Source organism: Salmo salar, chromosome 01, assembly GCF_965601325.2.
Source record: "Salmo salar chromosome 01, fSalSal1, whole genome shotgun sequence".
NCBI lineage: Eukaryota > Metazoa > Chordata > Actinopteri > Salmoniformes > Salmonidae > Salmo > Salmo salar.
In genome coordinates this window covers 36,320,981-36,344,529 of record NC_138291.1, presented here as the reverse complement: position 1 = coordinate 36,344,529, position 23,549 = coordinate 36,320,981, and the positions used below count along the sequence as shown (strand labels likewise).

The 23,549-nt window shown below is 41.1% G+C and overlaps 3 protein-coding genes across 10 annotated transcripts in view; 1 reads left to right on the top strand and 2 right to left on the bottom strand.

Moving 5' to 3' along the window:
• LOC106601178 (NF-kappa-B inhibitor alpha) lies at nucleotides 1-2,734 on the bottom strand. Its single transcript, XM_014193164.3, has 6 exons — nucleotides 2,427-2,734; nucleotides 1,799-1,904; nucleotides 1,402-1,615; nucleotides 1,113-1,201; nucleotides 715-972; nucleotides 1-498 (listed from the first exon to the last, which is right to left on the bottom strand). Exons 1-6 carry the CDS (start codon nucleotides 2,717-2,719, stop codon nucleotides 454-456), a joined length of 1,005 nt encoding a protein of 334 aa, XP_014048639.1. The 5' UTR covers nucleotides 2,720-2,734; the 3' UTR covers nucleotides 1-453.
• Nucleotides 2,735-17,062: 14,328 nt separating this feature from the next.
• On the top strand, nucleotides 17,063-19,679 carry LOC106601221 (insulinoma-associated protein 2). Its single transcript, XM_014193254.3, has one exon. It carries the CDS (start codon nucleotides 17,218-17,220, stop codon nucleotides 18,886-18,888), a length of 1,671 nt encoding a protein of 556 aa, XP_014048729.1. The 5' UTR covers nucleotides 17,063-17,217; the 3' UTR covers nucleotides 18,889-19,679.
• Nucleotides 19,680-19,739: 60 nt separating this feature from the next.
• Nucleotides 19,740-23,549, bottom strand: part of LOC106601189 (Ral GTPase activating protein catalytic subunit alpha 1) — a 74,826-nt gene continuing 71,016 nt past the window's right edge. For 7 of the 8 annotated variants that reach the window (XM_014193201.3, XM_014193174.3, XM_014193218.3 and 4 more), the window contains one exon: nucleotides 19,740-23,449. Coding sequence is in view for 5 of the 8 variants with exons in the window: in XM_014193174.3 (XP_014048649.2) it covers nucleotides 23,298-23,449 (152 nt within the window). In the remaining 3 variants the exon portion in view is untranslated. The remainder of the gene's footprint in view (nucleotides 23,450-23,549) is intronic. The other variant, XM_014193195.3, reaches the window with a different exon arrangement.

Here is a 23,549-nt window from a genome sequence, read left to right as displayed (position 1 = left end):
GAAGTTAAATGTCATGTTTTAATTTACTGGAGTTTGTGGCTTGCTTTACCTTTCCACACGCAATGGATAACATTTACAGTAATGTCAAACTTTATACATTTACAGTTATAAAAAAAATATGTATTTGTATTCACAGCCATTTACAATATAATACATGCAGATGCTATTACATCGTTGGTTGGATGTAAGCTTTGTGATAATGAGTATCTTTCAGAGAGCCATAAAGACCATTATTTATTGGCATCTATTTAGTTTATTTGGCATCTTCTCATTGGTTCACACTGTCCATCATCACTATGTCAGTCCTAGGGTGTACCCCAGCCTTCTGCCATCCTCAACCTCTGAGGTTGGCACCACTGCTGGGCATTCCACTGTACCATAGCTAGAGCCTGTGGGCAGCAGAGCTTCTCCCTGTCTGTACTACTGTTCTCTACAGGTTCTTTGGTCTACTTCCTACTTGTGCATATTCCATTGAATGTCATCATACCAACATGTTACCTGCGAAAGGAAAGGAAAAGGTGGATTAGTCAAAAATTAACTTTGGCTCTATCTAAAACATCCAATCTGCTAGGTTCACTCATGACATACAGCTAGATATGCTGAACCGTTTTCACAGCTGTTTCACCAGAGAATATATGGAAAAACCCTACGCTGCATAAGCAATCACACACAGTAGAGATGCCTCACACACACCTACAGTCCAGTCACACTCACCTCTTCCTCATCAGACTGCCCCTCTTCCTCACTGTCCTCAGACTCACTGTCTGGCAGTTCTCTCAACTCCTGAGCCGTCAGCTCATACAGTTCCCTTTGGATGGCGGCGTTCTGGCGACCGTAGGTCAGGTGGTATGGCGTGTGACCTCCATAGGTTAGGCTGTTGACGTTAGCCCCGTTACTGACCAGGAGCCGTACCAAGTCCAGGTTCTGTAGGTCCACAGCCAGGTGGAGAGGGCTGCGGCCATTACACTGCTCCTGGAATTCCAAACAAGTGGCAAATAAGTTAATGGGAAATGCACAGCATTTGGGTGCTTTTTAGGAAATGTGAATGACATAATCAAATGGACTATTGTGAGGGTGGGGTTGAAAAAAGGCTAACTTGCTGCATAGCCTACCTGTGCATCGATGTCAGCTCCGAGAGCAACAAGGCTCTCCACAAGCGAGAGGAAGCCATGGATAGAGACCAGATGCAAACAGTTCTGACCTGAAACAGAGAGCAGAGGAAGACCAATGGTCAGAGGACAGGGTAATACTTTACGTTAAGTTTCTCTTATACCTGTGCAATTACTACAGTAACATTGTTGTTAGACATTTTTGTAATTGCTTAGTTCCAGTATGGCCACAGTTTCCCCACCAGCTGAAACAAGTAACAGAAAATAAACTATATGTTTTTCAGTGACTTACCACTGTAGTTTGGTGTGGCCATGATGGCTGGGAGCTGGGTAGAGCAGCCCTGGGTCTGGGTGAGGACACTGAAGCAGGTGAGAGAGCCCTTCCTACAGGCAATGTGGAGGGCTGTATTGCCACTGTCGTCCACTAGCATTGGGTCACAGCCAGCCTTCAGCAGATGCTCCACTATCTCAGCCTGCTCTGTGATCACAGCCAGATGGAGCGGAGTCTGTATAGGGGAGCAGGACCGGTATGGTTAGGAACTGGAATTATGAATCTCTCGCTGCCCCTCTCTCGATCTCTCTCTCACACACCTTTTATTGTGTATCTACTTCATTTTCTCTCTCATACACACACCTTGTATTCAATCTAAGCATTTACTGTAATTGTGCAGGTTTTTAACTGTATGTACCTGTCTCTGGTAGTTCTGTTGATTGAGGAAAGGCTCATTGCATGACAGCTCTATCAACTTCCTTGCACAGTCCTTGGCTTCATGGATAATGGCAAGGTGGAGAAGTCTGCATAGAAGAAAAGAAGGGGGAATTATTAACTGCTCAGACTACTCAAAAATAAATGAACATGATTCATGAATATGACATATGGTTAAAACTTGGAATGAAAAACAGGCAGCACTTTATAGTCGTCACACCTTTCCCTCAAGCTATTTCTACTAGTGGTGGCTTGACGCACTGGCGCACGTTGCAGCGTTTCTTGGCACGAGGCCCGGGACTTTCCCAACCAGCTGAGTGGTGGCGCCGCCTTCTTTGACCCCCAGCCATAGTACATTCCGTTCTGAAAGGTTTGTTTATGTAAAGCCCACAATGGCCATAATCACTCGCCCCCAATACCTTCATTGTTTAGATTGCAGCTACTTTGCAAGCAAATGTAACTTTTGCACACAGGAAGACAACCATAATTGCGCTATAATTAGTCGACTACAACAATGAGCTTATTATATAACCTGGAAATAAGTAGATTTAATGTAACTCTGGAAACAAAACTTGAATGTCTATTGATTTGATTATAGTATCTCAACATACGTGTCTCCGTCCTCTAAAACGTGTTCCTTCCAGGGTTCATTGCAGCATTCGTCTCTCTGCGGTGAGGGACAATCCACACGAAGACGCTCGAGCTCACTGGCGACAACTTCATATTCCTCGTCTTTGAGAGAGTCAAGGCCGCTGTCCAGCCGCTCTTCGTTGATAGATTGCACTTTCCTATCCTTAGAATGTCGACCATCAGTGTTATAATCCATGTGGTTGAGGATACTAGCTCGATGAAGGTCCATTGTTGACACTGGCTGCTGTGCTGGTTGTAATTCGGAACTTGACATGCACCAGCGTTAAATTGTCAGTAGTGCCAGAGGGGGAGGAGTCAACACAGGGTGGGGGATTTCCAGGCGGAACGCAGGACTCCAAACGGTCTCCTTGGGGAAATTTGGGCCCCACATATTTCAGTTCTGCGTTTTCATACTTGTGGCAACAGATTAGGTTTATGTTAGAACACTGCAAAGGGGATATTTTTTGCATAATCCTACATAAAAGAAAAGATTAGTCTAAATGAAAAACAAAACAAATAAATTCACTCATGAAATTAATTAAAATAAAACAAAATATGATTTTGTGCATGGAGATTATAGGCTACTAGCAGAATAGATCATAGCCTATTGGCTGAGTAGACCTATGAAATGTTTTTATTTAAAAAAATATATTTTGTCCCTCTGCAATGATATGTCTAATGAGACATAATATTTCCTAATTGTAATGCAGTTAGTTCTAAGAGAAAGTCCTGTGTTTGCTTATTTATCCTGGGTGCCAATTTACTTTACTGTTCAAATTGTGCGGTTCTGAACAACACAGGGTATTCTAGGGGTATTTCTATTTGCATAACACAGGGGATAAAAACACAATCACACACATCAAGGTACATTTCTCTTCAAATCATAGCAACAGAAACATAGCAACTTTCTCCATGTTACCAGACCACACTGGCAGGAACATACGCACTCTAGTGGTAACCACTGTTCGTCTGACTTCATAGACTGACAAAACATGACTAATACCTCTGATAGGACCCAACTGAACTGGGGAAAAAAAGAAAAGAAAAAGAAGACCCATTTGTTGACATTCTAGCTCTGTGTATACCTGGTGCTAACATGGGTCCTGTGTCCCGATCTACTCTACATTCTGATCGTGCCCACATTTCCAGAAATGTGTCTACATATGGTATTAAAATGTGTCTGTTATCTATCCACTGTGTCTGCATTGTGACCAGATGTCCTGGTCCATTCCTTTATGCAAATTATTTCACAACTATTCTTTATAAATTATATTTATTGTAAGACGCATTTATGTTATCAGTCAATGGTGTCACCTGTCAATGATTTTAGAGAACCGAATAATGATCATTTAAATGTTGTTTTCTCTGTTCAGTTCTGTCTACACTTGTAAGATATCCAGACACATTGAGTGTCTGACTACTGTACTTCCAGAGGTGGGCAGGATGGACATTTCACAATCAGATCACAATGTTCCTTTTGATTGTCTACACCTGTCTAAAAACGTGGGCACAATCAGAATGTCGACAAGATCAGGACAAAAGACACAACCAGATATAAATGGTGCTTTTGAGTCTGTCCGTCTGACTATGGTTGAACCATGATTTGATCAATAACCAGCATAACAAGACAACTAATCATTTGATGAGGCAGGTGGCAGAAAAATACCTGATTTGCAATAAAGGAAAGAAGTCATGTTTACTTCCCTGTGACACAAGACCGTATGTTAAATCTGACTTTAAAGTCTAGGTTCGGGAGGCCATCACGTTTTTGATCTATTATGAGAGGCCTTGTATGGAATGTTCTCTTGAGATATTCTATTGAGACACATGACTGGGTGAACCAGACGTGGTAGGAAACTCCCGGCACATGGAGTACTTTTTGAGGAACAACAAGAACGTCTGTCTCTGGCTAACTGTGTGTAAATAACAAGGGGGATGGGAGACTCTCTTGTTACACTAATGAGTGTGCACACACACACACGTTGCAGCCTAAGTATAAGAAATGCAGTATATTCATTTTCAAGAGAAAATGTCTCACCTGACATTGTAATAGAAACACTTAACAACAAGCGTTGCTGCAGGTAGAATGTGTGATGGGTGGATGGGGGTTTCAGAGGAAACTCAACCTTGTATGAACCAATGACATACAGTACACTTAATATACCAACATTAGGAACACCCACCCCACCCCAACCACCTTTTGCCCTCAGAACAGTGTTAATTCGTCGGGGCATGGACTCTATAAGGTGTCGAAAGCATTCAACAGATGCTGGCCGATGACTAAAACGCTTCCCACAGTTGAGTCAAGTTTGCTGGATGTCCTTTGGACCATTGTTGATACACATGGGAAACAGTTGAGTGTGAAAAACCCAGCATGGCATCTACTACCATACCCCGTTCAAAAGCACTTAAATCTTTTGTCGTGCCCATTCACCCTCTGAATGGCACACATACACCGCTTACAAAAAACTATTGCAGTTTAGAAACTGCAGTAAAAGTGCAGTAACTGCACTTGAATGTAGTATTTTGGATGAAGTAATTGCAGATTATCTGCAGTGTACAGCAGTTGAACTGTAATTATACTGCACTCTAACTGCAGTTACACTGCAAAAAAAAAAGTGTTATTTTGGATGCAGTATTGACTGCAATCTTTTTTCAGAAGTGACAATCCATATCTCAATTATCACAAGGCTTAAAAACCCTTCTTTAATCTGTCTCCCCCGTCATCTACTGATTTGAAGTGGATTTAACAAGTGACATCAATAAAGGATCATAGTTTTCACCTGGATTCACCTGGTCAGTCTGCCATGGAAAGAGCAGGTGTTCCTAATGTTTTGTATACTGTGTATTAACCCTGGATAGCTGACCGCTGGCCTAGCACACACCCACGCAGCCATCATACTCTTCTTTTCTCTTGGCTTTGATTAATGGGAGTGAATCAGGGAAAAACTATATCCCCTTCATAAAAATAGCCAACTTAGTCAACAATGCCACGATGTGCAGCCTATGGATGCAGCCAGCACCAATTCAAGGTACCAGTCAACAGTACCAGTCAAAAGTTTGGACACACCTACATTTTAGAATAATAGGGAAGACTTAAAAAAAGATGAAATAACATATATGGAATCATGTAGTAACCAGAAAGGTGTTAAACAAATCAAAATATATTTAGTTTTTGAGACTCTTCAAAGTAGCCATCCTTTGCCTTGATGGCAGCTTTGCACACACTTGGCATTCTCTCAACCAGCTTCACGAGGACGTCACCTGGAATGAATTTCAATTAACAGGTGTGCCTTGTTAAAAGTTAATTTGTGGAATTTCTTAACTTAATGCGTTTGAGCCAATCAGTTGTGTTTTGACAAGGTAGGGGTGGTATACAAAAGATAGCCCTATTTGGTAGAAGACCAAGTCCATTTTATGGCAAGAACAGCGCAAATAAGCCAAGAGAAACAACAGTCAATCATTACTTTAAGACATGAAGGTCAATCAATACGGAAAATGTCTAAAAAAAACTTTCAAAGTTAAATAGCAGTTGCAAAAACCTTCAAGCGCTATGAAGAAACTGGCTCTCATGAGGACCGCCACAAGAAAGGAAGACCCAGAGTTACAGTTGAAGTCGGAAGTTTACATACACCTAAGCCAAATACATTTCAACTCAGTTTTTCACAATTCCTGACATTTAATCTAAGTAAAAATTAGGACCACCACTTTATTTTAAGAATGTGAAATGTAAGAATAATAGTAGAGAGAATGATTTATTTCAGCTTTTATTGCTTTCATCAAATTCCCAGTGGGTCAGAAGTTTACATACACTCAATTAGTACTTGGTAGCATTGCCTTTAAATTGTTCAACTTGGTTCAAACGTTTCAGGTGGCCTTCCACAAGCTTCCCACAATAAGTTGGGTGAATTTTGGCCCATTCCTCCTGACAGCTGGTGTAACTGAGTCAGGTTTATAGGCCTCCTTGCTCACACACGCTTTTTCAGTTCTGCCCACAAATGTTCTATAGGATTGAGGTCAGGGCTTTGTGATGGCCACTCCAATACCTTGACTTTGTTGTCCTTAAGCCATTTTTCCACAAATTTGGAAGTATGCTTGCGGTCATTGTCCATTTGGAAGACCCATTTGCGACCAAGCTTCAACTTCATGACTGATGTCTTGAGATGTTGCTTCAATATATCCACATATCCTGCATCATGATGCCATCTATTTTGTGAAGTTCACCAGTCCCTCCTGCAGCAAAGCAATCCCACAACATGATGCTGCCACCCCTGTGCTTCACGGTTGGGAAGGTGTTCTTCGGCTTGCTAGCCTCCCCCTTTTTCCTCCAAACATAACGATGGTCATTATGGCCAAACAGTTCTATTTTTTTTTTTATCAGACCAGAGGACATTTCTCCAAAAACTACGATATTTCTCCCCATGTGCAGTTGCAAAGCGTAGTCTGGCTTTTTTTATGCCGGTTTTGGAGCAGTGGCTTCTTCCTTGCTGAGCGGCCTTTCAGGTTATGTCGATATAGGACTTGTCTTACTGTGGATATAGATACTTTTTTACCTGTTTCCTCCAGCATCTTCACAAGGTCCTTTGCTGTTGTTCTGGGATTGATTTGCACTTTTCGCACCAAAGTACGTTCATCTCTAGGAGACAGAGCGCATCTCCTTCCTGATTGGTATGACGGCTGCATGGTCCCATGGTGTTTATACTTGCGTACTATTGTTTGTACAGATGAACTTGGTACCTTCAGGTGTTTGGAAATTGCTCCCAAGGATGAACCAGACTTGTGGAGGTCTACAATTTTTTTTTTAGGTCTTGGCTGATTTCTTAAGATTTTCCCATGATGTCAAGCAAAGAGGCACTGAGTTTGAAGGAAGGCCTTGAAATACATCCACAGCTACACCCCCAATTGACTCAAATTATGTCAATTACGCTATTTAGAAGCCTCTAAAGCCATGACATCATTTTCTGGAATTTTCCAAGCTGTTTAAAGGCACACTCAACTTAGTGTATGTAAACTTCTGACCCACTGGAATTGTGATACAATGAATAAAAATGAAATAATCTGTCTGTGAACAATTTTTGGAAACATTACTTGTGTCATGCACAAAGTAGATGTCCTAACCGACTTGCCAAAACTATAGTTTGTTAACAAGAAATTTGGTGAAGTAACAGACACATCTCAACATCAACTGATCTAAGGCTAGCTGTGCCACTAGAGATCCTGGTTCAAGTCCAGGCTCTGTCGCAGCCGGCCGCAACTGGGAGACCCATGGGATGGCGCACAATTGGCCCAGCATTGTCCGGGTTAGGGGAGGGTTTGGCCAGCAGGGATGTTCTTGTCTCATCTCGCCCTGGTGACTCCTGTGGCGGGCCGGGCACAATGCACGCTGACACAGTTGCCAGGTGTAAAATCTCAAATTCTTGTACAATTTCAGACACATTGGTGCGGCTGGCTACTGGGTTAAGCAGTATTGTGTCAAGGCTTGGCTTGTTTGTGTTTCAGAGAATGCACGCCTCTTCCGAGTCCGTATGGGAGTTGCAGCAATGAGACAGGACTGTAACTACCAATTAGATACCACGGAATTTCGGGTAAATAAAAATACAAACTGTTCAGAGGAGATTGTGTGAATCAGGACTTCATGGTCGAATTGCTGCAAAGAAACCACTACTAAAGGACACCAATAATAATAAAAAGAGACTTGTTTGGGCCAAGAAACACAAGAAATTAGTCCTTTGGTCTGATGAGTCCAAATTTTTGATTTTTGGTTCCAACCGCCATGTCTTTGTGAGACGCAGAGTAGGTGAACGGATGATCTTCGCATGTGTGGTTCCCACTGTGAAGCATGGAGGAAGAGGTGTGATCGTGTGGGGTTGCTTTGCTGGTGATACTGTTGGTGATTTATTCAGAATTCAAGGCACACTTAACCAGCATAGCTACTACAGCATTCTGCAGCGATACACCATCCCATCTGGTTTGCACTTCGTGGGACAATCATTTGTTTTTCAACAGAACAATGACCCAAAACACCTCCAGGCTGTGTAATTGGCTATTTGACCAAGAAGGAGAGTGATTGTGCTGTATCAGATATCCTGGCCTCCACAATCACCTGATTTCAACCCAATTGAGATGGTTTGGGATGAGTTGGACCACAGAGTGAAAGAAAAGCAGCCAACAAGTGCTCAGCATATGTGGGAACTTCTTCAAGACTGTTGGAAAAGCATTCCTCATGAAGCTGGTTGAGAGAATGCCAAGAGTGTACAAAGTGGCATCAATGCAAAGGATGGCTACTTTGAAGAATCTAAAATCTCAAATAATATTTTTATTTGTTTACATTTTTTGGGGTTAATACATGATTCCATGTGTGTTATTTCATAGTTGTGATGTCTTCACTAGTATTCTACAATGTAGAAAATAGCCAAATAAAGAAAAACCCTTGAATGAGTAGGTGTGTCCAAACTTTTGACTGGTAATGTGTCGCAATTAACAGTGTCGAAAATTAACTATTTTTGTCTATTTTGAGAGACAGAGGCGGAACTCCTGACAGCTGGTGGTACTGTGTAACCATAGCAACGCATGTAAGCAAATGTCCGTATGCTATTCGAGTTTACAAAATGATAGCCCATTGTTGTTATTATTAAGCATGGATGAAGTGGTGATACATAACAACTGAACTGTTCTTATGGATTTTCTAATAGTGCTTTCACAACTGTTGAACAAACAGTGCATTGACAATGAATGTACTGTAGTTAACATTAGCAGCCAACCTAGCATGAAATGATGTATACAAAAAAAGCCATCAGTGAAGCAAGTGTTTTTTACAGTCAAAGTAAATAGTTTATTGTATTAAGAGTAATTTATTGATCTTAACTAATGCAATTTATTTTTTTACTTGCTTCATGGGGGAGTAACAAGATGGATCTTAAATTGGTCAGCAGTATTAAAAACATATTATTTTGGTATAATGCATTAACTTCTCCAGCTGTACTTGACAGTAATCTACATTGTGTTGCTTTGTAGTGTATAGAGATGAGCTACATGTTTTCATTTCAACAGGTACAGGTTTTGGAAGATGAATATGTTTTTTTTTTTTTTTAATTCATTACAGACACTAATACATACATTTCTTAAACAATACATAGTACTGTATGAACTGAATAGAAGCCAATATTGTATGAGCTGAATAGAAACCAATCCTTTCTCAAAAAAAGAGGGGAAAAAATAGTTCTTATGTTGCAGTCCCCACTAGATCAAAAGAAATGCATGTATTTTTGTCCTTTAAACATTATGTTGATATTCTGTAAAATCCCATGAATCCTATGGAGGTTGTTCCTTATGAAGAGTATCGTAATGGTGGAGGCGTCTTCAAACAGTGCCCCCTGTCAGTCATCTAGTGAATACATATCATTGGTAAGAACCTATAATCTGCATCTCACTGGTAGAGGAGGACAATGGTGGGGGTGGGCATTGATGGGAATATCTAAAACTCCACAGGACAAGAGTTTCTGAAACACTGAGCAAAGGCTAAGAGCAGACAAGAATGGTGACTCATAGTTAATACTAGTGAATTACTGAATCAAAACAAAGCTAATTGTACAGTAGTGATGAGTGTGCTGCCTTGTCAAACATTAACCCAATACAACCCAATGCAAAACAATAAAGTCTGTTAATGAAATGGATGACTGTGTATTTTGTGTGAACTTTGTATTTACAGATTGCATTGCTTTCTGATATAATTGTAGCATGTTAACAACAGTGACCAAACATTTTCATACCATCTGCTCTCTAGTCGAACATGGAATAAAAGGAAATGCTTTATTTTCTTAATTAACCTTTATTTTAATAGGGAGGACATATTGAGACCTAGGTCTCTTTATCAAATGTGCCCTGTATAATACAACATACATATGCACATTATAACCAAAATATATACAGTGCCTTCAGAAAGTATTCATACCCCTTGACTTTTTCCACATTTTGTTGTGTTACAAAGTGGGATTATAATGGATTTAATTTTCATTTTTTGTCAATGATCTATGCAAAATACTCTGAAGTCAAAGTGGGAGAAAAATTCTAATGTAAGAAATTCATAAAAAATAAAACACTAATATATCTTGATTACATAAGTATTCAACTCCCTAAATCACCTTTGGCAGCCATTACAGCTGTGAGTCTTTCTGGGTAAGTCTCTAAGCTTTCTACACCTGGATTGTGCAACATTTCCCCATTATTCTTTAAGCTCTGTGAAATTGGTTGTTCATCATTGCTAAAGAAACATTTTCAGGTCTTTGAATAGATTTTCAAGCAGATTTGAGTCAAATCTGTATCTCGGCCATTTAGGAAAACATACACTGTCTTCTTGGTAAGCAACTCCAGTGTAGATTTGCTGAAAGGTGAATTAATCTTGCAGTGTCTGGTGGAAAGCAGACTGAACCAGGTTTTCCTATAGGATTTTGCCTGTGCTTAGCTCCATTCTGTTTCTTTTTTTATTCTGAAAAACTCCCCAGTCCTTAATGATTACAAGCATACCCATAACATGATGTAGCCACCACTATGGTCGAAAATATGGAGAGTGGTACACAGTAATGTGTTCTATTGGATTTGCCCCAAACATAACACTTTGTATTAAGGAGAAAAAGTGAATTGCTTTACCACATTTTTTTTTTTTATTGCAAACATGATGCATGTTTTGGAATATTTGTATTCTGTACAGGCTTCCTTCTTTTCACTCTGTCAATTAGGTTAGAATTGTGGCGTAACTGAAATGTTGTTGATCCATCCTCAGTTTTCTCCTAATGTAGCCATTAAACCATGTAACTGTTTTAAAGTCACAAATGGGCTCATGGTGAAATCCGTGAGTGGTTTCCTTACTCTCCAGCAACTGAGTTAGGAAGGACGTCTGTACAGTTGAAGTCGGAAGTTTACATACACCTTAGCCAAATACATTTAAACTCAGTTTTTCAGAAGTTTACATACACAAAGTTGACTGTGCCTTTAAACAGCTTGGAAATTCGAGAATATGATGTCATGGCTTTAGAAGCTTCTGATAGGCTAATTGACATCATTTGAGTCAATTGGAGGTGTACCTGTGGATGTATTTCAAGGCCTACCTTCAAACTCACTGCCTCTGCTTGACATCATGGGAAAATCAAAATAAATCAGCCAAGACCTCAGAAAAAAATTGTAGACCTCCACAAGTGTGGTTCAGACGCCTGAAGGTACCACGTTCATCTGTGCAAACAATCATACGCAAGTATAAACACCATGGGACCACGCAGCCATCATACCGCTCAGGAAGGAGACGCGTTCTGTTTCCTAGAGATGAACGTACCCTGGTGCGAAAAGTGCCAATAAATCCCAGAACAACAGCAAAGGACCTTGTGAAGATGCTGGAGGAAACAGGTACAAAAGTATCTATATCCACAGTAAAACGAGTCCTATATCGACGTAATTGAAAGGCCGCTCAGCAAGGAAGAAGCCATGGCTCCAAAACCGCCATAAAAAAAAGCCAGACTACGGTTTGCTGAGATTTCCCTCGAGATCACAACTTCTTTATCTCATAATCACAACAGAAAAAAAGTTGTTTTGTAGAGGTCACAAGATATTTAAATAGGAGTGTAAGTATTGATGATAGATTGACAGTATGGCTGAGGCGGCAGAGAACATGGTGGATCACGCACACATTTTAATGATTGATACACTATGGGATGGTACATTTCATGCTAACATCATGCTTTCATTTGTGGTTGGAGCTCATCAGTTTATAAATCACAATGTTAACAAGCTAAATGTCCCGTACCTTGAGCTAAGAGCTTTTGGGGCATCTGTGCCCTCGTGGGGCATTTGATCATTGCCACCCCCAAGACAAACAGCCAATCGCATGCAAGCAACAACACAGCTAACTTGGCTAGTCTTGTTAGCAAGATAGCTAACTAGGTATTATTGTTTGCTACCTAACTAGCTTGTTATCTGTGCTGGTTGTCTGCTTGCATAACTGATATGTGTATAATTGTAAGGGACACTTTGTGTTTTATGGATAATATTTAAATGTACAGAGTGGGTGAGCCTCTAAGGCTGAAATTGAATCTCATCCGCCTGTCAGGAATGCAGCTCACCCACTGTAAATATTAATATTATCCACAAAACATGTAGTGTCCCCATACACATATCAGTTATGGAAGATAACAAACAGCATAGATAACAAACTAGATAGCTAACAAAACTACCTAGCTAATTAGATAGCTCACAAGACTAGCCAAGTTAGCTGTGTTGTACCTTGTATGCGAATGGCTGTGGTCTTGGGGGCGGCATGCAGCCTGGGAGACAGTGCTGTCTGTCAGGCAGGCATCTTTCAGGGCTTAAATGCCCCACGAGCTCATTGCATTCAATGCAGCAGCAGCCACAGGGCTCCATGATGAGGTGGTTATAGTGCATGGTGCATCTGAACAAATGAATGAATGATTCGTGGTAGCCTATTTTTGATTATCTCATGATCTCCACAAAACAACTTTTGTTATGTCGTGATCACAACAAAATGTTCTTGTGAACAAAACAACCTTTGTGATCATGAGATAAATCGTGATCTCGACATAATGAGGGAAATATACGTTTTTTTTATTAGTATGTCCTCTGGACAGTAATATTTTTATTTGTAAAATGGCAGTCAAGCGTCGATCATCATGTCACCAGAATAAGACCATTGATATTTATTGTAAAGTATAGCATCAAGCACAACACTTTCTCCACCCTGTGAAGTTCATCATAAGTTATTTAATCTGTACCCTAAGCATGGTTTCCCGAGTTGGAGAACCACACACCATATCATCGCGGGACTCCAAGTTGACTTCAATATGATGATTATTATATAAATATTTGCACATAAAGGCGTTCCACCACCATTTCTCGCATAATTAATTTTACCAACACAAAATGGTCCCACCATGTCAAATGAACAAATTATCTGTCTGCATTTATAAACTTCTACCGAAATGAAATGTTATTTTTTTCATCATGTCATCATTTCATTTTTTTATACAGGTATGACTTTCCTCGCATAAAAAAAACTGTGGATGGAAACATAGTTTAAGTCTCAGTTTGACAACCCTTTAAGCCCAATGATGCGTTTTTACAACACTTACGAAACTACCTCTCTAGCTCAGAATGTTTGTTTCTCCATCTCTTCAGCCATTTCTTTAAGGCATGTACTTGGCATGGATGGCTAACAACATATGCTTGTGTCTGGGACCAGTGTGGTCTCAGACCGGTGGACAGGTTTCTAATGTTTCAGAGGCTACTGATGCCACAATAATCATATTGACACAACAAATATTACTAAGAGATACATCTGGGTCAGAAGAGATGCACTATGTAGTGTTTGACATAATTATGTTGTTTAGGACCTGTACGGAATGCAGTTTAGGACAAATGCAACTGTGGGTCACACAGGGTTAAAGGCAGACTGAAAACACCTGATTTGGATACGTGTGATGTATTGGGTTGAAAAGATATCACTAGCTACACAACAGCAACATCTCAGTTCAAGCACAGCACAAGAAACATAAGGATCTGACATTCTGAAATAAAGTGAAAAATGTAATCTACATGCACTAATTTGAGCACGAACTAATCACAAGACACCAGAAGATGGCGACAGAGGACAGACATATTCCTTTAGTTCATGAAGAAGAAAAAAACCCTATGCATGTTCTGAAGACTTCGATTTACCAGTCGACCTTTACAGCAGTAGGCCTATATTAGTCTAGCTAGGTAGGACTACATGTAGACAGAGAGAAAGAATGAAATAATGAAAAAAGAGAAAGAACGTAATATGTTTCCGTTTAAGTCATAAACAAGACTGTCCATGTCTTTCTAACGGGCCGGGGCAGAACATGAGTGATAATTAAGAACAATCAAAAATGTAATTATTGAGCAATCTGTCGGCCAGGGAGCTGCCAAATCTTGCAGGGCTGGAGCTGAGGCTGGAGCTGTCCGTCTCCCGCGGTGCTGAAACTCCACCGCACCGCGCACTAACAAGAGAGCCGACCCTGAATCCAACAAACACACTTAAACATCATATAATGCTAGTAGTACGAGGTCCCCAACAGCGATTAAATAAAAACAAAGAGCATCAGAAAAAATGCATATTATTATAAGGACTAAGCGATTATAGGCCACTGTGACCACATGCCAGGCTGTAGTCCAGACGTAATACTTAAAACGGATGAAAAAGAAAAATCAATAAATTCATTTTCAGCAGTCTGTGGGATTAGAGGAAGGCATTGATCAAACATAACATCTCAATAATCTGACATCGGGGCTAATCTTGTCAAGCAGTAAGTCTATCTAGCAAGAAGAAACGTTCAAAAATCCGGCCAAGGTCTAAACAATTTTTTAAAACATTTTGACAATGAAAAATATTTCAAAAGTTCCATTTCTGAACAAAGTAGCATAGGCCTATGAGTGTCATGAACAAATAGTGTTGTAAATGTTTCCCTAATGTTGATTAGATTCCTTTCATTAAACAAGGCGTAGACTATGCATGACATAACCTGCTAAAATAGCCTATAATAAATAATGCAAACGTAGGCCCACAATTAAAATATATTAGATGTTTTTAATACTACTTGATGCAAAGCCTAATTTTGATTTCCACTGAATTTGCATTGGATGTTAATTCCCGAGGTGGCCCTTGTCAAGCGCACGTCAAAAGGAAGTGCCGGTTCTCACGCTCATCCGCTTTGATTAATTTCCAGAGACGCCCCCTAACCACGAACCAACTCGGCACAACATATTGTAAACCACCAGGGCCAGAGCGATACGCTCCCCCGGGATAAAAATGTATTTGCTTCTCTGATCTCTTATCTGCGTTCCCAGCTTCGCAAGGAGGGCAGGAGAAACGTAAATGCCCTCTTTCCCGCTGGCAGGTTATCGGTGGGTTGGGTCTCCGCCACCAATTATCTTCTCTTGTCAGTGCCGTGAGCATCACTAACCTTCTGCAGCTGAGATAGCGCGTTGGTCTCACTAGGGAACACGGACACGGAGATATTCTGTTAGATATTCCCATCGATAACGCAACAGAGGACAGATAGGGTGCTACGTCCCTAATGAAAAAAGCAATAGCACATCTCATTATCTTATGACCTTAACTGATTAAATAGCCTACAGGTTTATATAGGCTGGTTCTGAATGCTGACAAATTAGGATGGCCATTTGTAAAAGCACAGTAGACCTAAAGGCTGAATAAATTAACATGAAGGGCAGGGCTATCGATTAACGTAGGTGTACTCACCACCTTAGGCACTACCTAGGCTATATCATTCTGATATGGGGATCTGTTTGAATAAAAACAATCTGCATTCAGGCGACAGATAAAAGGTTTGGAGAGACAACATCTGTGTTTTATTGTTGATAGGCCTAATTGGGCTCCTCCAATCCGAGTCACTGTACCCAGTTTTAATGACAGTTGGTAAAATCACGCACAAATGTAAAACATGAAGATGTCTGTTAAGGAGACGTATATAGGCTACTCAAGGGGAGCATTCGTAAGTCTAATGGATGTTGCTGTAACATTGTTGGCATAGGTTAGGTCCTACTAATGGCTGTTGAAAGATTGCATCTGGAAGAGCTGCCTCTCAAATTAGACGGGTTAATCGCGCGGTTACATTCGTTACTGCGCGCACAGCTTGCAGCCCCACAAAACAAATGAGAAAGCAGGTAAAGTGCATCAAATGGACAGATTAAGACAACAGACTTCTCATAAATGCTATAAATTACGCGGCATGCCAACAGAACAGAAAACCAAAACAATCATGTCATCTTAATTGCTAGTCGCTTATCAACAGCAGGATAATTCAAATCCGAATAAAGAATTCCCAGAAAGGTTAGGCGCGTGAGGAAGCAAATCATTCATTCATTACGCACTTTGCTTGGAGAGAGGGAGTCACTCCATTATAATCAACATGATTTAGGAAATAACGACCTATCCTTGTTGTATTTGTGGCATAATATTAATATTAATCATATGCAATGACATTATTAGGATTCAACAAAAATGTTATGAGCTATTTCTTATTTTGTAATTTCCAACAATATTTGATCAAATTCTGGAGGTCAGTCTGCTTTTTCTTGCATTTGGCTAGTTTATTAAACACATACTGTTCCTAAAGGACATTCATGTATTTGCAGAAACTTGACTGTCTACGAGATAGTATAGTCCAAAGCATCTCGGTATCACAGAGAAAACATTGAAAAATCACAAAACATATAATTGCATGGTCAGTTTTTTTTATTGTTATACATTACTAATGTCAATGTAATATGGATAGCGTTAATTTAACGTTTTAGGGCATCTTCTGATCCGATCTTGCAAATCGTGAATCACTAGGCAAGCTGTAACGTTATTGATGGGTTATTAAGGAGAACGTGGAAAACCAATGGGATGATAAAATGTTAAGTGTGTAACTGATTTATAATAATCCACTCCACATTAGTAATGCCTTTGTAACTGGATAGTCTCTTAAACGCTCGAGCGTCGCCCACTCCACTGTCCGTGCTGATTGGACAGGGCTTGGCCACAAACCGTGACTTCACAAAAAAAACAGAAGGCGACCCCAAAGATAAAAAACAAGCCACGATCGTCGATGTGGCAGTGTCCTCTGTCCCTTTCACCTGTCAGTAGTCACCTCGCCTGCGCGCCTATCAGAAAGCGACCGCGAGTGCTCTTTCACGCGTAACGGCACTTCAAAGTTGACCCAGGAACTGTTCTGTTCCGGCGTTAAGATGCCCAGAGGATTTTTAGTGAAGAGGAGCAAACGCGGCTCAGCGGCTTCTTACAGAACTCGTAATGACAACGAACTGCCAAAAGTGGACATGCCTGTGCATACACCGGAGGGGCGAACTGGTGTGCCAAATGCGTGCCCAATTGTGCCGTTATCCGAGGATGGTACATTTGGAGAGCCATGGACCAGCGACCCGGCTGAAGCGGACCAGGTTCAGCTGCCGGAGAGCGCAGACAAGGTGGAGATCAGGGAGGACTTTGGGAAATACACCCTAAACTATCCCCTCACTGAACCGGACCATGACGGATCTCCTGGCCGGGCTGACCTCTCCTATAGCCCGATAAAACCAGTTGGCACCGAGCTGGAAAAATCTTTCTTCGACCGGTGTATGAGTTCACCAATCGTGACAGAGCCGTTCCCGATAAGCACGCCCGTGTCCTCAATAGAGAGACTTCTACTAAATCACGCGCCCTTTGGACACTCTGATATGAAATTCGACCCACCTGTGCACCTCTACCCGTCTCTCCATCATGCTATGAAACGCACGTACATGGAGCCGGAGCGCAAGACCAAGCCAGCATCCAAAAAGCCTAAAGTGATCAGGAAGCTCAGTTTAGAGGATGAAATCTCCACCTCACCAGTGCTTGGGCTGAGAATTAAGAAGGAGACCCCTGAATTTAAAGCAGCTATAGCATCTTCTGGTAATAAGAAACCGTTGGGAGAATTCATCTGCCAGCTCTGCAAAGAGGAATACCCTGACCCTTTCTCCCTCGCGCAACACAAGTGCTCCAGGATTGTGCGCATAGAGTACCGCTGTCCCGAGTGCGACAAAGTTTTCAGCTGTCCTGCCAACCTGGCCTCTCATCGCAGGTGGCATAAGCCTCGTCCGGTTAACAACGGAGAGGCACAGAGCGCAAAAAAGTCACAACCGGAGGCACAGTTGCACGAGAGGACATCCGTGGAAGGGAAAGAGAATGCGAGCGAGTTGAGAGTTAACAATCAGCACCACGTCTCTCTGGACAGCTCCATTTGTCAGCGGTCCATCACGGTGGACAGCTCCCACAGACAAGAGCAGCTACTCAGGAGGGCACAGGAGAGTCCGCCGCCCTTCGATCCGCGCTACCGGGTCACAGAGAAAAGCATGGACCTGCACATCAGAGCGGGTGACAGCTCAAGCACAATGCATTGTCCGGAGACTGACGTTGCCTCTCCCTTCTTACAGAACTCCGGGACAGTTGAGGAGATTTACGAATGTCGCTATTGCAGCAAGAAGTTCCGAAGACAAGCGTATCTGAGGAAACATCTTGCGGCGCACGAGACAATCAAAGTCTCGCCCTATAACCAGATAGAGAGTGGGCAAATCACGTTTCCCTGTCACTTGTGCGGTGCCCATTTCCCATCCGTTGAAATTCGGGACAAGCACAGAGTTTGGCATGCAATGAGAGACGACATTCTAATGAATCCAGGGAAGATTGCGGGTAGACCAGACTTGGTAAGACCAGACTTAATAAGACCAGACCTCACACAGGGAGATCAACAGATATTCACCTGTAAGCACTGCCCCTCTACCTTCTTCAGTTCTCCTGGGCTCACGAGGCATATCAACAAGTCTCACCCTACAGAGAACCGGCAGGTGATGCTGCTACAGATGGCAGTCCGGCCAGGCTGCTAGTAGCCTAGTCTACTGTAACCCATGAGCAACAAGTGGATTCATTCATTACTACATATGAAAGTATGAATGTGTTTTCTTTGTACACCATGTGATTGTATTGTAACTTATTATACTACCTGATCAGGTCAAAAACAATAGCCTATTTTCATTACAAAATTGTATTTTTTTTGTTTGTTGCAATGACAGATTAGCCTAGAACCCACTAGGACCACATTTTAACAGTGACAGATTAGCCGACAGCCCACTAGGACCACATTTTAACAGTGACAGATTAGCCGACAGCCCACTAGGACCACATTTTAACACTTGCTTTTGGCCTATATTCACTAATGTACATTGATTGATTTACAGTGTAATGATTGTTGAAACATTTAACAGTGAAAATGGGTATATACAATGTTTTAAATATTCAAGAGCTGTCATTTTAAGCATGTAATGAAAATAAGAGGGTGGTCCTGTGAATGGGCCATCTCAAGAGTATCAGACCTCACCACCTTTATCTTAAATGTAGTTCCTATGGAAATTGAATGTGCTTGTTCAGTATAGTTGTGGAATTTATTTCTAAACCAGCAAGGCTATCAAGATGTATTTTCATACAGAAAATCAAGCTTACCTGTTAGAGTATAAAACTGTTTTAGTGAGTTTAAAAATGTATTTATTCTATAAAATGTAATTGCTCAATAGATGCCTTCATGATGACGATGGTTACAATTATGTTGTATTTTAATATGTAGCCTAGTGAACATGAACAAAACTTACTTTGTCAATAAACACAAGTCTGTGCATAATAATGATGGCTACTATACAGTATTTGATTAGATTTTCACAGAGCTATTCCAATAACAAGCAGGTGGTAAGAATACTTTTTATTGTCAAATTCCATTGCACACCCACTCCCTTTCTGGACAGCCATTACAAATGTATAGATACAAGTATGCCAATACTATTTCATTTTGTGTGATTGTGTGCGCGTGTGTGTAGATGTTATACCAACACATGCAGTTAGTAGGCCTACTGGCATCATGCTGTATTTGGTCAGTAGTAACATACAGTATAACTCCATAAATGAGAAAGTTTTTTTTTACTTTACACTATGTACAAGTTTCAGTCGCATCTGAGTGTAGGGAGAGAGCAAACCAATCTTATCCAATCTCCTCAGCTTTAAGTAAGGATGCAGCATGATTTCTTCACTCTCTCTGGCAAGTTCTTAGTTCTCATCCTCGGTCATCTTATAATAATAACTCTATCGGAACGGACTTCAAGCTCATATATTCAAACGTAACACAAAAAGAACATGGATTTGACCTTAGACATGGCAGCAGTTTTTAAAAGATATTACAACCAAAAAGATCCAAAACAGGTATTTACAATCCCTTTCCTCTCTAGGAGAGAACCTATAGCTGAAAGCAAATAACGACAAAGTATAGCACAAAATAATAGCAGAATTCAAAGATAAAAATGCAGCGTTTGCTCTGCTAGTGTGTCGTAAAGTTGGACACAGTTGGCAACTGGAGTGACAAAGGGGTGGGTCGTTCTTGAATTGCAGTGGGATTTGCCTCCCTTGCCTTCGCAACCACAAAACACACTTTAAAATGACAAATAGTTACACATCATACATGTTTTTGTTTATAGGGAACGGTTTATCAATAGTAAAACAATGTTAAGTCCTTTATACTGCAAAACGTTATGTTTACGCATTGTTTAATGTACTAAGGATAAGCAAATTGGCTTTTTTCCAGTAGTGATGTAAAGTTGTATTGACATGTTTTGAGGATTTAGAGATCGATTATTTTGAATGCTAGAAAGTGAACAAAAGTATTTAATAGATCAGGGATAGGCAACTCCAGTCCTCAGGGGCCGGAGTGCTGTCACACTTTTTCCCCCATCCCTATATCTAACACAGCTGATTAAACTAATTGCATTCTAAACTGAAGATCATGATTCTTTGATTATTGGAGTCAGGTGTGTTAGCTGTGGTGGGGGCAAAAGTGTGACACCAATCAGGCCCCCCGAGGACTGGACTTGCCCACCCCTGGTATAGATCAAACTGTCCATCAGTTTTATGTCAGTGGTGTTACCGCCTGGAAAATCACTCATTGCAAAGATATACAACGACCTTGAGCATTCCCTCCAGTGGCAAACCTATTGAGGGAGGGGTCTATGTTAAAGAAAATGTAGAGCGAATCACACCCTTTTAGCATGTCATAAATTTGAGGATTCCATTGATAATTTGGTGTTTTAATCCAACAGGTGTTACTCAATTTAAATGAAGGGAAATTACATTGTGAGCAAAATTATTAATCATATCACTTAAATTATTTTTAATGACCTTACAAGAAAATCCTCAACCTAAAATGTCTCGTCGGTGTTACTCCTCCTACTGGTGGCACAATGTTATCATAATGGTAAACATTATTTAAAGTCATTAAGCTGCCATATTAATTGATTTAGAATGGAAAGATGTACCCAAATACATTTAAATAAAAAATATACAGAAAAAATACATTTTTTTCTTCCCAAAATGCCATCGGAACTCAAGAACGACCCAGGTACAGGTGTTGTTTGAGAAGCAGGCCAGAAGACCACGATTAAGACCTGCTACAATACATGAAGTGGACAGTAGAGAAGTGTTCTAGACAGGTAGCACATTAGCTTGCTGTGAAGCCCACCTGCAGACCCTAGCTGGAGTTTCAGAAGAACCCAAATAAATAACAGTGGCGTCAAACTCATTTTGCCCCAGGGACGGCATTCGGTCTTCAACGAGGTCCAGAGGGCCACACTGAATTTTTTAAATATTCCCTCGCAGTCCAAATTTGCAAAAAATAAACAATCGTCTTGCTAATTTTCAATACTTCCTGTCTAGATTTAATTTAGGTGATTATTAGCGAGCTGGACAGTCAAGAAACGGTATATGGTTGTTTAAGCTCCTATACAGTACATACTGTGTTAATACCAATACATTACTGGAGGGAATGTCTCCATAACATAGATGGTCCTCTTTCCATCCTCATTTGTGTTGTTGCACAGACAGACACTCGACCATAACAGCAATGAGCTTTTTCTTCTAGCTGTGGACAAAGCTACAGTACAGTGTTGTATTGGCCAACTTCAGCAGGCAAGCTTTGTGATGACGTCCGAGGCAGAAGACCTCTTATATGAAAAGCAAGCAGAAGATCTGATCACACATCCAACCGTTGGTCTACGTATCTTGAAGGTAATAGACTTTTAGTTTTTTTTGGCCAGCTATATTCAAATATGTACAGACCAGATATGGTCCTCAACACTACACACCTTAAATATATATATATATATAAGTCATCATGAGTGAAAAAAGGGCTGGTTCAATACAACACATTGTATATGAACAAAACTAAATAATCAGTAACATTCTTTATCAGGTGAAAAACAATTTTACAATCTCGATTAAAAAAAATACATGTGACCCTCAAAAGAACAGTAGTGAATATTATACTCAAAGTCAAACTCAGTTACACGTTCAGCGTGAAAACCAAAACCAAAACGTAAGTGCTTCACTTTAACCAAACAATTTCCATCTCACAATTCTAGAAAGAAACTTCAAAACTTTCATCTCATCTTTGAACACTGGCTGACATTGCTTCAGTCCAAGTGTAAAGAAAGTGACAACTCCTGTATATACAGAATATAGTACAAATATATATATACACATTTGTCTCACGGTGGACACAGTGACCAAATATGACAAATAAGCTTTTCTTACTTTGTGTTTCTTTGTCCTTTCTTACAAACTCTTACAATCCCTTTCCTAGTGGGTGCAGAGAGTCAGGTGCCCAGAGCCAGGGGCCCAGAGAGCCAGGAGGACAGGATATTAGCCATTCTGCTCAGCTACAACAGCAGAGAAAGACCACACTGTAGTTCACCATCTCAGTCTAATATCAAGTGATTTCAACCATCAACAATGCGACTTACAATGAATGTTGCCTTTATGCTTTCTATACAAAACCAAACCGATGCTGCTTCTTTTATATATCTAAGTATATTATATTTAGCATAAAGTTTGAGGTGGTAGTGAGCATAGTTAGCTAACCTTGCCCAGGGGACTTGTTTATTCTGTTGGAGGCCCTGCTAGCACAAGTCCTGGGGGCCCCTGGGCTGGCCCCTGAGGGTCTGGCTCTGTTCAAGGCCTTATCCTGCATCTAGGAAGGGTGGTGCAGTAGGGGTGATGCTGATTCTGACCCTGCAGGGCAGGCATGTCCATATAGTGGGGGTACATAACATGCGATGCAGCACTGTTAGCAGGTAAAGGCTGGTAGTTGCAGGTAAAGGCTGGTAGTTGCAGTGCAGTCCTAGCTGTTCAGTACAGAGAGTCTGAAGGCTGTGACCTCATGCAGGGCGTTGCGTGGAGGACGGTCAGCAGAGGGAATGTCCGATCAGGTCTTATTGGCCGAGCCGGAGGAGCGTCGGAGCTTCACGGACATGCGGCTCTTGCTAGTACGAGGGGACATTGGCGAGGCTAACTGGTCGGCCCCGTCTAGCTGCACTGCCGCTGGACTTCCTCCCTCCTGACTCTCGAGGCATGAGCCTGTGAAAGGAGAGAGGGAGGGATGAAGGATAGGGGAAGAAACAGAGGGAGGGAAGGAGAGCACAGGCATTAAGAGTCCCCCCGTACCTGCCCAGCCAAC